This window comes from Nansenia antarctica (genome assembly GCF_963989245.1).
Source record: "Nansenia antarctica genome assembly, chromosome: 1".
NCBI lineage: Eukaryota > Metazoa > Chordata > Actinopteri > Argentiniformes > Microstomatidae > Nansenia > Nansenia antarctica.
The window spans coordinates 84,770,814-84,783,986 of record NC_137674.1 but is presented as its reverse complement, the minus strand read 5'-3'; the positions used below and the strand labels follow the sequence as shown (position 1 = coordinate 84,783,986).

At 48.3% G+C, this 13,173-nt stretch overlaps 1 protein-coding gene across 1 annotated transcript; it reads right to left on the bottom strand.

Moving 5' to 3' along the window:
• Positions 1-3,162: 3,162 nt before the first annotated feature.
• Positions 3,163-12,510, bottom strand: LOC308176005 (kelch repeat and BTB domain-containing protein 8). The gene is made up of 5 exons (XM_080550596.1): positions 12,193-12,510; positions 11,633-11,786; positions 9,685-9,763; positions 5,588-5,815; positions 3,163-4,980 (listed from the first exon to the last, which is right to left on the bottom strand). Exons 2-5 carry the CDS (start codon positions 11,784-11,786, stop codon positions 3,465-3,467), a joined length of 1,977 nt encoding a protein of 658 aa, XP_080406722.1. The 5' UTR covers positions 12,193-12,510; the 3' UTR covers positions 3,163-3,464.
• Between the last annotated feature and the right edge of the window lie 663 nt (positions 12,511-13,173).

The window sequence follows — 13,173 nt, the reverse complement described above, 5'->3', positions numbered from 1 at the left end:
ATTTTAAAGTCAAGGGGGACGTGTCCCTGTTTGATGGAGAGGTTTATTATGTGGGTGATGATTGGGGTAATGGAGGCAGCTGAGTCTTTTAGAAATCTGGCTGGAATATTGTCATGGCCCGTGGCCTTTTCTGAGTGTAGAGCGCCTAGCTTTTTAAACACCTCATCGTTTGACACCATGGAGAGTTTAAAATCATCATTGCGTACACCCAGTTTATTGTAGAACGCACGGATGTGCTCTACACCATAACGCCCTGAGTGGGGTGGTAGATTGTTAACTAATTTAGTGGCTATGGTTGTAAAGAAAGTGTTTAAGCGCTTAGCCACATCCAGCTTGTCTGTAAGGAGAGAATCACCAGATTTTATGCTGATGTTTGTAGACCTGGTTTTGAGTTTTTGACTGCAACCTAGTTGGCTATTAAGTAGCTTCCAAAGGTCACGTGGTTTGTTTAAGTTTTCTTCGATTTTGTTATCGAGGTATTCTTTCTTAGCAGATTTGGTCATGGTAATTACCTGATTGCATAGTTTGTTGCATTGTTTTTTAATTTTCTCAAAGTGGGTTTTGTGATCTTCGTTTAAGTGTTTCACTAATTTTGATTTGCATTTTTGAACTTCAGAGCATTTTAGGTCTCTGACTTTCATAGCATTTAGAATGTCCGAATTCATCCATGGTTCCGATCGGGTTTTAACCCTGGTGGTTAAAAATGGGGCTATACTGTCAATAATATTTAGGAATTTGGTTTTGAAACCTAGCCATGCCTCTTCAACCTGTGTGCATTTTAGTTCATCTAACCAGTCTTGATTCTCCAGTTTATGGTTTAAGGCCTCACTAGAATAGGATTTAAGGGATCTAGTGGTTACAGTTTTATGACCGCCAGCCTTGGGTTTATGTTTTTTACGAGTGCAAAAGATCATGTAATGATCACTTAGCCCACATACAATAACCCCACTCTTGGAGATTTTGGACTCATCCGATGTTAGAATGAGATCTATGGTGGTTTGAGTAGAAATACACACCCTAGTGGGTTTGGTAATTTGTTGACGGAGACCGTGTAATTCAGAAAACCTAGTGAAGGATTTGAAAACGGATGCTTCATTTCTGAGCATGTCCGTGTTCAAATCTCCAATAAGAATCTTTTCCACACAGTCAACGTCATCCAAGCACCCCTCAAGAATATCATAGAAATCATTCTGATCGGGAGGTCTGTAGATAGTACCAACCAGCACCGGTTTTGCTTTGTTAAAGATAATTTCAACCCAAACAGATTCTAATTTGTCACGATTCAGGTCATCACGGGTGTTAAAGATAATATCGTTGTGAATGTACATGCAGACACCACCCCCATACCTGTTTCTGTCGTTTCTGATGACTGTGTAGTTAACTATTTCAATCTCTGGGTCTTTGATGGATTCATCAAACTTGGTCTCAGAGAAGCTCAAAATGTGAACCTTACTGTCATGGAACATTTCTCTGATTTGGTCCAGTTTAGGCACAAGACTGTTCACATTAAGGTGAACAATATGCAGGCCCTTACTGCTGTGTCCAAATAGAGAGTTTATGTCCTTGACTTGGAAATAGTCACCACCATTCTGGTCATCGTCACGTTGAGGATTGGGGGATGGGCGCCCATTGTTCAACGGTTTCGTTGGAGAGTCTCCGGGTGGAGAAGGGGGGGGTCGTCGTCGGGTGGGGGAGGGAGGGGGGAGGGGGGGGTTCGTCACCGGGTGGGGGAGGCCTCTGTGTTCACTGGATAGCTGGTGGAAGTTAGGTGGGGGGGTAATGTTATTAGCATAGCTACCCATTGTTTTGCTAGCCACGTCTGAATCCTGGAAGTCTGCTGCTGCCGGCAAATTAACCGGTTTGTCGACAATGGCGACAATGTCTATGCTAGTAACATTTGCCTGGGAAAGGTATTGTTGTTCTCTGGCTAAACGTGAAGCTTGCCTGGTTGAGACTGGTCCGGGATTCAGCTGAATGTCTCCCGAGAGTAGTAGATAGAGCCATATCACGGTCCTTCGGTCCATTCTACCTGCCGGGGGTTTGTTCCTTCTCCATATTCTCCTCACGGTCTCTGATCTATGATCAACATATCCCCAGTGTTGCAACACTGGATAGATAGATATGTTGAGAGACAGTGGAGTAAAAATAAGATTTACTTATGGAGGAGTTACCCAAAGGAGGTTGCAAAGACATAATATAAATATTATGAAAAGGGAGGACATCATTAGTTCCCTCCTGGACATTTATCCATCTATCATTTTACACATTGGTCAATGTGGGTGTGTGTGTGCAGCCCAGGTTAATGATTGTTGTTGTCATGGTTACTGACAGTGTCAGAAGGACAAACTGACAAGAAACAGACATACAGGTCTGCTGATGTCGCCCAGAGAGGTTAAGGGTCAACGAGTCATGGGACAATAATCAGAAAACCGTAAGCAAGGGGCACTTAGGTGGCGTAGTGGATTAAGCGCTGACCATGTACCGCAGGGTTCCCGGTTCGATTCCAGCTGCGGACATATCCTGCATGTCATCCCTTCTCTCTCTCTCACCCATCCTTCCTGTCATAATCTCTACTATATCTGTCATTAAAAAGTAAAAATATGAGTGGGACTGCCCCACTCAGAAAAAATAACTTAAAAAAAAAGAAAACCGTAAGCAAAGTTTCCTTTATTCATTTGATAACATAGCGGTCATCAAAATATCACGTTATGCACCAACCTCACCAAGTCTATTTCCTGTATGTGCAAATATACCCGGCAATAAAAATTGTTCAGATTCTTTAGGAGACTGAGGATATGTGTCAATCAAATCTAATGGACGACTACTACTTAAAATCACTATCTGCCCACGTCATCTCTTTGACATAGGCATTTTTGACACTAAATACAAAGATGGCTCGGCTGACCACAAGTGAAGCATGACTTAGGGCAATTATGCTATGAGGCTAACGCTATTATGAAAAACTCACTTTTTCAGTGGTGTTCATTTGAGTCTCTGATGATGACCCTACTAACACAGAAACTGAAATAAAACAATCCGCTCAGTTTTTTTAATGTATTTATTTATTAACTTCAGCCATTTAAACATCAAATTTTAACATCAAACAAAAAATGGTTGACAGTAATTAACTCCAAATATTAGAAAAGTCATAAAGGACATAATTGTGTTGTGTGGTGGCATACCGTGGTTACATTCAGATGCAAGTCTTCTAATCCCCACTGGCGGTCTCAAGTAACGATGGGGCTTTACATTTTAAAAACCCCTTAAATGTGTTGTTGTCGTTGCTGCTGTCCTCCTGTCAAACTATTGCCACTAATCGTTTCGAAAAAAACAATGAACAATGTACTAAGAATCTTTTACTGCCTCGTACTGTCTTAATAACGGGATAAACTATATAACTTGAAACAAATCCTAACGGGTCGTTCAGTTCGTTCCGCAGCAGGCGAGGCTACGCGTCCTCATCCTCATTCGTCATCAGGTTTACAGTCCTCCCGGGCCAGTCTCAGTCGTGACAGGATGTGCTTTTTGGGGAACTTAAGAGTGGTACATCCAAACTGGCTGACCCCCCCCGTGTCGCCCGGCAGTTTCTCCCGCCTCTGCACCCAGCTCCTCCAGCCGGGCTTCCAGCAGTACACGCTGTCGTAGAACCGCGAGCCGTTCTCCCCGCCCAGAACGTAGATCCTCCGCTTCCACCGGGCCACCCCCCCGGCCGCGATCCGCCGGGGGAGCCCCGGGAACACCACGGGACTGGGGGCGCGGTCGCTGCCCCCCCCGCCGGCCCCCCCACCCCCTCCCCCGCCTCCCCCCCTCTCCGCCACCACCGCCCCCATCACCTCCCGCTCCGCCACGGAGCCCCGCCCCTCCCGGAAGAACAGCACCCGCCCGGTGGCGTCCAACGGCTCCAGGTGCGTGTAGTTCCCGTCTATGAACTTAGTGGCGTCCCTCATGTAGCCCCCGATCGCGCAGACCCCTCCCCGCACCGCCACGCCGCCCGCCAGGCACGTGGCGCCCGAGTCCAGCCCCACGCGGCTCCAGGACTCGGTGGCCGTGTGGTAGACCAGCACGCCCGCGTGCACCACGGCGCGGTTCTGCTCCAGCGTGGTCCCGCCGAGCAGGTAGAGGCGTCCGCGCAGGGCGGCGCAGGCGAAGGAGCGCAGCGGTAAGGGCAAGCGCGGTCCGGGGCTCCAGCGCAGCGAGGCCAGGTCCAGGGTCTCGCACGTGTCCAGCAGCGCCGCCCGGTTGCAGCCGCCCAGGGCGTAGAGGGACTCCCCGCACCCCAGCAGCCCCAGCATGGCCCGGGGCTGAGCCATGGACGGCCGCTCGAGCCAGCGGTCCAGCACGGCGTCGTACTCGTGCACCAGCGACGACACCGACCCCCCCCGGAGGATCCCGCCGGCCACGAAGAGGCGCCCCCCGACCGCCGTGCACCCCGGGCACAGCAGGGACCCCAGGGCCGCCAGCTTCTCCCACTTCCCCGTGCGCGGGTCGAAGCAATCCACCGTGAAGTCCCTCTCCGTCAGAGACTCGTCCTCTCTGGGCTTCAGGTCCACGCAGACGATCTTCTTCTCGAACATCCCCTCCCTGGGCCTCAGCGGACCCCCGAGACCCTCCCCGCCCACCGCCCCCGCGGGGCCCAGCTCCTGGGAGAGACGCCGGCTCTCCTCCGAGGACAGCAGGCCCGGGCGGAGGTGGTGGAGGAGGGCCGGCATGTGGGCGTAGCGCTCTAGAGGCCGGTGTTCGGCCCAGCGGCGCGCGGCGTCGTAGACCTCCGCCTCCGAGCCCACGCCCAGGCGGTCGGACCCCAGCAGGCTTCCCAGGGTGCCCGGGTCCAGCAGGAGGAAGTCCTTCTGCCGGGCCACGCGGGGGAAGTGTTGGGCCACCAGGCGCAGGGAGGCCCGGAGGAGCAGCTGGTCGTGGTGGGAGCGGGCCAGGGAGTACATGCCCAGGCAGTTGTCCACAGAGAGGTGTTCAAACAGGAACCTGGAACAGACACACACACAGAAAGTGATTTAGATGGGGTGCTTAGTTGGGGTAACCGCAGGGTTCCCGGTTCGATTCCGGCCACGGACATATCCTGCATGTCATCCCTTTTCTCTCTCACCCATCCTTCCTGTCATATCTGCACTATCTCTATCATAATAAAAAGAAAAATATGAGTGGGACTGCCCCCACTCAGAAAATAAAGTGATTTAGATTATCTGTTCTTCACTTCACTTTTTTGGGGGGTTTTGTAAATAAGTCTTCTAACAGCTAAATGATTTCCTAAGTGCCAACTGTATTTTGGAGAAATTCCAATTCATGACACGTTCTAATGCTTTGGTCCTCATGTCGGGATCCGATGTAATGATCAGACTTTTGTTTTGAAAAATGTGAAGACATTTACACGTTGTTGAAAATCAACGACACATCGCTCACATCAGTCAACTAACACAGCTTGTTTTGTGAACCTGCTAACACCGAACTTCGATGTCCCGATGAGGACCAAAGCATTAGAGTCACCTGATATATATATTAGATATCCTGATATATACAATAGGTTACGCAACCCAGTAACCCAACGCAACCCAGTAACTATGACTACGGTTACCTAGAGCAACGGTCCTGGAGAGGCATCACTTGAAGCCGATTGGCCGCCACGAACAGGTCCTCTGCCGTGTCCAGGCAGAGCCCCGCCTCCCCGGTGTAGACGAACTGGATGACGGTCTCCATGACGGACGGGGTCACCTCCTCCAATCGGATCTCAGTGAGGCGGGACTCCACCAGGGGGCTGGTGAACATGGCCCGGAAGTACGGGCTCACCGCTGCCAACAGGACTCTGAAAGGAGATGGGAAAATCATTATTGTGATTGATATGGGGCTTTTTATTTTATCTTATTTTAAAAATTGTGATAGAGACAGTAGAGATGTGACAGGAAGGATGGGTGAAAGAGAGAGAGAGAGAGAGAGAGAGAGAGAGAGAGAGAGAGAGAGAGAGAGAGAGAGAGAGAGAGAGGAGGATAGTGACAGTAGAGATGTGACAGGAAGGATGGGTGAGAGGGAGGGAGAGAGAGAGAGGAGGATAGAGACAGTAGAGATGTGAAAGGAAGGATGGGTGAGAGAGAGAGAGGAGGATAGAGACAGTAGAGATATGACAGGAAGGGTGGGTGAAAGAGAGAGAGAGATGTGACAGGAAGGATGGGTGAGAGAGAGAGGAGGATAGAGACAGTAGAGATATGACAAGGATGGGTGAGAGAGAGAGAAAACTCTCTGCAAAATAGCTTCATACTATCTTATCCTGATGTGATTTTGAAAAGCAGCAACAATATTCAAATAGGCTGTGGCATTCAAACGATGATTGATTGGTATTAACAGGCCCAAAGTGTGCCAAGAAAACATTCCCCACACCATCACACCATCTGAATGAATAACAAGATGTACTGGTGTTCCTAATAAACCTGATACACAACTCTACTGCGGCATAGAAATATCAGATTATGTGATTTAACCATGACATTATTGTTATTAAATCACAGCTTCTAACAGCTCTTGGCCAATCACAATGCTTGTTGTCATCAACCAATTATATAACAGAGATTAATGCGTGGCTTGGAACGCAGTTCAGATATTTCCCACAACCCCGTTTTATATCGACTTGTACAGCTAGAAAACCTAATCACCACATGCCGGGCCGGGCTGCCAGCCTCAAACAACACAAATACTTACAGTTGCATCTTTGTCAGGTTTTTTGTCAGTTCACACCACTAATTGTGGTATTTTAAAATGTCATGTACTATTTTAGTGATCGAGTACACCAACGCATCCATTCAAGTGAGACAGTATTCAAGCCTATCTTTAGTAGGAATATGTGTGACATTCCTTTGTGCCTGATAATGTGCACTGTTGGAGGTCTGCTCTGCACAGTGGTTCTACTACAAAATATGAGAGGAGGCCTGGGGTGGTCCAGTGGTCTAGCACCATGGCCTGGGGTGGTCCAGTGGTCTAGCACCATGGCCTGGGGTGGTCCAGTGGTCTAGCACCATGGCCTGGGGTGGTCCAGTGGTCTAGCACCATGGCCTGGGGTGGTCCAGTGGTCTAGCACCATGGCCTGGGGTGGTCCAGTGGTCTAGCACCATGGCCTGGGGTGATCTAGTGGTCTAGCACCATGGCCTGGGGTGGTCCAGTGGTCTAGCACCATGGCCTGGGGTGGTCCAGTGGTCTAGCACCATGGCCTGGGGTGATCCAGTGGTCTAGCACCATGGCCTGGGGTGGTCCAGTGGTCTAGCACCATGGCCTGGGGTGGTCCAGTGGTCTAGCACCATGGCCTGGGGTGGTCCAGTGGTCTAGCACCATGGCCTGGGGTGATCCAGTGGTCTAGCACCATGGCCTGGGGTGGTCCAGTGGTCTAGCACCATGGCCTGGGGTGGTCCAGTGGTCTAGCACCATGGCCTGGGGTGGTCCAGTGGTCTAGCACCATGGCCTGGGGTGATCCAGTGGTCTAGCACCATGGCCTGGGGTGGTCCAGTGGTCTAGCACCATGGCCTGGGGTGGTCCAGTGGTCTAGCACCATGGCCTGGGGTGATCCAGTGGTCTAGCACCATGGCCTGGGGTGGTCCAGTGGTCTAGCACCATGGCCTGGGGTGGTCCAGTGGTCTAGCACCATGGCCTGGGGTGATCCAGTGGTCTAGCACCATGGCCTGGGGTGGTCCAGTGGTCTAGCACCATGGCCTGGGGTGGTCCAGTGGTCTAGCACCATGGCCTGGGGTGGTCCAGTGGTCTAGCACCATGGCCTGGGGGGGTCCAGTGGTCTAGCACCATGGCCTGGGGTGGTCCAGTGGTCTAGCACCATGGCCTGGGGTGGTCCAGTGGTCTAGCACCATGGCCTGGGGTGGTCCAGTGGTCTAGCACCATGGCCTGGGGTGGTCCAGTGGTCTAGCACCAGTACCATGGCCTGGGGTGGTCCAGTGGTCTAGCACCAGTACCATGGCCTGGGGTGGTCCAGTGGTCTAGCACCATGGCCTGGGGTGGTCTAGCACCATGGCCTGGGGTGGTCCAGTGGTCTAGCACCACGGTCTACAGTGCACACATATGCCCATGTCGGCATGGGTTAGAATCCGGCCCATGCCCTGCTGACATGCCCTCTCTCTCTCTCTCCCTTCCTCTCCTTACTTTCCTGTCTGTCTTCACTGTATCTGTCCAATAAAATGAAAAATATGAGTGGGACTGCCCCACTCAGAAAAAAAGAAGAAGAGATGAGTCATGAGCCTATTAGAATATGTGTGACATTCCTTTCTGCCTGATAATGTGCACCGTTGGAGGTCTGCTCTGCACAGTGGTTCTACTAGAACAGGGGTCGGCAACCTTAAATGTTGAAAGAGCCATATTGGACCAAAAAACAAAAAAACGAATCTGTCTGGAGCCGCAAAAAATGTAAAGCCTTATATAAGCCTTATAATGAAGGCACCACATGCTGTAAGTGTCTATATATTAGCCTACTATCAAAATAGTAGGCTACAAATACATAAGCCTTAGCACATATGCATACAACCGAATGCAAACGTATTGTGCTTTACAAAAGTGAAACACGAGGATAGCGTAAAGGGGGTCTGGGGGTTCCCCCCCACATTTTTTTAACAGAGTAGATGCAATTTCGTGTATTCTGGTGCCTTTTAACAGGTGGGTTGATACTTTTATCTGGCTATACTAGCCTGAGAAAAAATATGGATAAGTTTGTAATTTCATCCGGAGGAAGTGAGCAAACCAAGAGATCGTCAGCCAAAAAATAGACAAATCTACAGACTGTAGACTACAGTACCAAATGAAAACTAGCCTCCCTCGTCCTCTTTTCACTATTATAAGTTAAACCCTCTCAGACCCACAGGAACGCCGGCGCTTCCAAATATCATACCTTCTTTAGAAGTTCATGGGCCGGTTTCAGAGACAAGGCTTAAGCCTAGTCCTGGACTAAATCACACTTTCAATGTAAAATCTCCATTGAAGATGTTTTTTAGTCTAGGATTAGGCTTAAGCCTTGTCTGTGAAACCGGCCCCATAATTCGGAAACGGTTTGAGCTAAAGACAAGCCGCTTTTTGCATTTAAAAGTAGGCAAATAGCGCTCATCGGGAAGCTCCCGGTCATCGATGTGCGTCGCCGATGTCCGTCTATAAATCTAGCCACAAAGTTGTAGACAATGTGGATAGTTTCTTGCTTTGCCTGCCGCAGTACTTCGTCAATCCCTGTGGATATAGGTCTACTCTTGAAAAAAACCTTTCACATCCAGTCTCATGTTGGGTCCAGTCAAAATACTAGTCATGTGCCAACATATCCGAATCCTATTGGCCCTCGTACAACATTACAGCGTAAGCAGGGAGTTGTAGTTCAAGGAGAGACACCGCGGCAACGTAAAAAATAAATAATCGTCATTTCCATTTGTGGTCAAAGCCACAGGGAGCCACTGAAGATGGGCAAAAGAGCTGCATGCGGCTCCGGAGCCGCGGGTTGCCGACCCCTGTACTAGAAGATATGAGAGATTTAAGCGTTATGGAACGAGAAGGCGTGGTATGTCGTGGATATCGGCACAGCTAGTGGGGTGGTTAGGCACTCTGCGAAGCAGAGTGACGTTATATATACACCCCCTAGCTGTAATATGAAAAGATGTGTCAACATTCCATTTAGCCGTGCGTATATCATGGTAGTCGTTAGCCTACCGGTGACACATCAGCCTCTTCCCCTCCACCAGCAGCGTCACGTCACACAGCTGCTGAGCGTCCAGGAGCTGCTTCAACCCTGAGGAAGAGAGACAGGAAGTCAAGGCAGATAGAGACAGGAAGTCTGAGTCAGGAAGTCTGAGTCAGGAAGTCAGAGACAGGAAGTCTGAGTCAGGAAGTCTGAGTCAGGAAGTCAGAGACAGGAAGTCTGAGTCAAGGCAGATAGAGGTTGGAATACAATAAATAAATAAATACATTTGAACTTTAAAACGTTTAAGCTTTTTTTCCTCAGTGGGGCAGTCCCACTCATATTTTCATTTTATTGACAGATACAGTAGAGATTTAGACAGGAAGGATGGGTGAGAGAGAGAGGAGGGATGACATGCAGGATATGTCCCCGGCCGGAATCGAACCAGGGACCCTGCGGTTACATGGTCAACGCTTAACCCGCTACGCCACCTAAGTGCCCCTAAAACGTTTAAGCTTTAAATGTGCTAAATGGCCATGATCAATTAGTAATAGCTAGTAATCAATGAATGAGACCATATGATAAATAACATTTAGTTAACACTACACGCTTCGTGTTTAAAGCATAATTATGTTGCAGGGAGGGAGGGAGAGAGAAAGAGAGGGAGGGAGAGAGAAAGAGGGAGAGGGAGAGAGAAAGAGGGAGGGAGAAAGAGGGAGGGAGAGAGAAAGAGGAAGAGAGAGGGGAAGAGAGAGGGGGTAGGGAGACAGAGACATTGGACATTCCCCTCCACCTTATGCTACAGGGTGAAGTTGCCCACATACACTGATATAGGACCAGCTTAACCTTACCCTCCCCAAACCCCCAAACCCTACCTTTGGACCCTACCTAGATCTTTAACTGTCTAGTTTTAGGTTTTTGTAGTTTTAGCTTAGTTTTAGATTATCTTAAGACTGTTTTAGACTAGTTTTTGTTTTAGACTGTGTAGTTTTAGTTTAGTTTTAGTCTATACTGACGGAAAGTTTAGTTTATCTTAGACTATTTTAGACTAGTTTTAGTTTTAGACAATGTAGTTTTTAGTTTAGTTCTTAGACTATGTAGGCCAGGTTTTTGTATTGTATTTGTTTGTGGTGGATGTTGTATGCCTGAACAGGTCACACTTCAAAATGAGCCCTTGGGGCTCAATGTGTTTCTTACCTGTATAAATAAAGGTTAAATAAAAAAATAAAAAACCTTTATACCCGACCTTTAGACCCTACCTTTAGTGGTGTACATAGCTTCATTAGAAGCAGTTCTATCACTTTGTATCCTCAGCAAAAAAAACTGTTTTTGTCCACTAACTTCAGGGCAGCTCCGTCGACCATCTCTCTCCATTCCTTGTCGCTGTCTGAGTCTCTGTAATCTTATAAACAGGCAGCGACATTTCACATTCAGCTGAGAAGAAATGGAGAAAAACTGGCTTTCCTGGTGATGACCTTTAACCTTTCATCCCTCCCTCTTTTCCAACTTCTCATCCTCTTTGTCTGCTGTACCTTCCTTCTACCATTCTCAAATTATTCTTGTTTTCAATCGAAGAAAACGGTTTTCTATCTAACATTTATATATTTTTACAGTATTATTATAACGCCACTGACCTCATGTCTTTTAGCTTGCTTTTATAGTTGTTTTTATTTTCTTAAGATTGTTGTCTTTATTTGCACTTGACACCACGGACCTCATTGTCTCTTAGCTTGTTTTATAGCATTTTCGCTTTTTTAATTTGTCTAGTGTGTAATATTTGTGATATGTTATATGTGTATATGTTTGTGAATATGTCTTTCTGTTTTTGCACCTTCAGAAGAACCACTACAATTTCATTGTATAGGCAACTGTACAAGGACAATAAAGTCTATTCTATTCTATTCTATTCTGTTTCAGGCGGGATTTTAACTCACAACCTTCCGACCGACCACCAGTCCAACTCACTATCCGGCATCTCACCGTGTGTGATGTAGTCCCCCAGCGGGGTGGTGCTGTCATCTGGGAAGTCCTCCTCCTCTGAATCGCTGTCAGAGAGGGGCTCCCCGCCCCCGCTGTCCCCATCCTGCCAGGGCTGTGGCCTCCACGTCACTGTTCTCCCCCGTACGGAGCTCATCTGAGAGAGAGAGAGAGAGAGAGAGAGAGAGGGGGGGGGGGAGAGAGGGAGAGAGAGAGGGGAGGAGGAAAGAGAGGAGGGGGAAAGGGAAAGAGAGGGGGGGGGGGAAGAGAGGGGGTGGGGGGGAAAGAGAGGGGGGGGGAGAGAGAGAGAGGGGGGGGAGAGAGAGAGAGAGAGGGGGGGGGAGAGAGAGAGAGAGAGGGGGGGGGAGAGAGAGAGAGAGAGGGGGGGGGAGAGAGAGACATTGACAGACAGGGAGAGAGACAGAGACACAGAGACAGACAGATCATGACTACTGTGAACCAGCTCCAAAAAGAAGTGTTATAACTCGAGGACACACAGGCACCCTCAATTATCAATATTACATACATACACAACATGCAACCTCTCCAAACATTAACATTACCTTGACAAACTAACCCGGCCTAATACGGTCCAATCTACGCCTCCGAGAGTGAGGGTTTTAGACAAGGGCCTGCTCTGCAGCTTAGTACAGCTATGAGCCCCGAGTCTCTACGGGTCAGGCCAGAAGTGCACAGCTAAAACAGTTGCCATTCGTGCGTGTTGTCCTCCGATCCCCTCGGCGGGCATTGCTGCCTGTGACCCCGGCCTCCAGAGAGGGGTGCATCACCATGGTTCACATTCACACCTAACACCCATGCGGGACATCAACACAGACACGCACCTGGGACTTGGCCGGGACAAATCTCCTCTATAATAAAATCATCCACCTCCACCAAAACACTCCCTTCTTTCTTATCACGAGCAACGGTCAACCATGGCACAAAAATAATATAAAACACACATATAAAGATCGCTCAATTGACGTTAGAAATAACGCGGTGGTGTTAAAAGACTCATTTTTTAGAAACGATGCCGACAAGGGTCGGCCGCAGTGTGAATTTCCGTGTGTCTGATTGGTTGAACTTTGACCCCGTGAACGGTTATGACGTTTTGTTTTGGACTCGGTCGTGATTATTATTTTATTTTTTTAACAAGTGTGCGGGGGAATTTTCAATATATTCAGACTAAATACGTCGAAATAGATTATTGTTAAAATGTTTCAAAAATACATATTTGGCCAACAACATTTTCGACGCGATTTTCTCCTTCAGCTCAGCTGTTTTGTCACTTCCCCTACACTTCCTAGCTGACCTTTGACCCTGTAAACGATTATGACGTTTTGTTTTGAACTCACTCTTGATCTTTATTTTATTTTTAAAAGCATTTTATTTTCAATGTATTTAGACTAAACACGTTGAAATAGATTATTATTAAAATAAAATAAAATAAAAATACAATTCGAAGCGATTTTCTCCTTTAGCCTCGCTGAGGTTCATAGTTTTTTTGTGTGTGTTGTCACTTCCCCTACACTTCCGCATTGAAA

What these genes read in the sequence shown, in the direction of transcription:
- LOC308176005 (XM_080550596.1), bottom strand. Translation starts at nt 11,786, where the DNA reads ATGAGCTCCGTACGGGGGAGAACAGTGACGTGGAGGCCACAGCCCTGG. An exon ending in AAGAGGCTGATGTGTCACCG is followed by an intron (nt 5,816 to 9,684) that starts GTAGGCTAACGA and finishes ATCTCCTTTCAG; the next exon opens with AGTCCTGTTGGCAGCGGTGA. An exon ending in CTCCAGGACCGTTGCTCTAG is followed by an intron (nt 4,981 to 5,587) that starts GTAACCGTAGTC and finishes TGTCTGTTCCAG; the next exon opens with GTTCCTGTTTGAACACCTCT.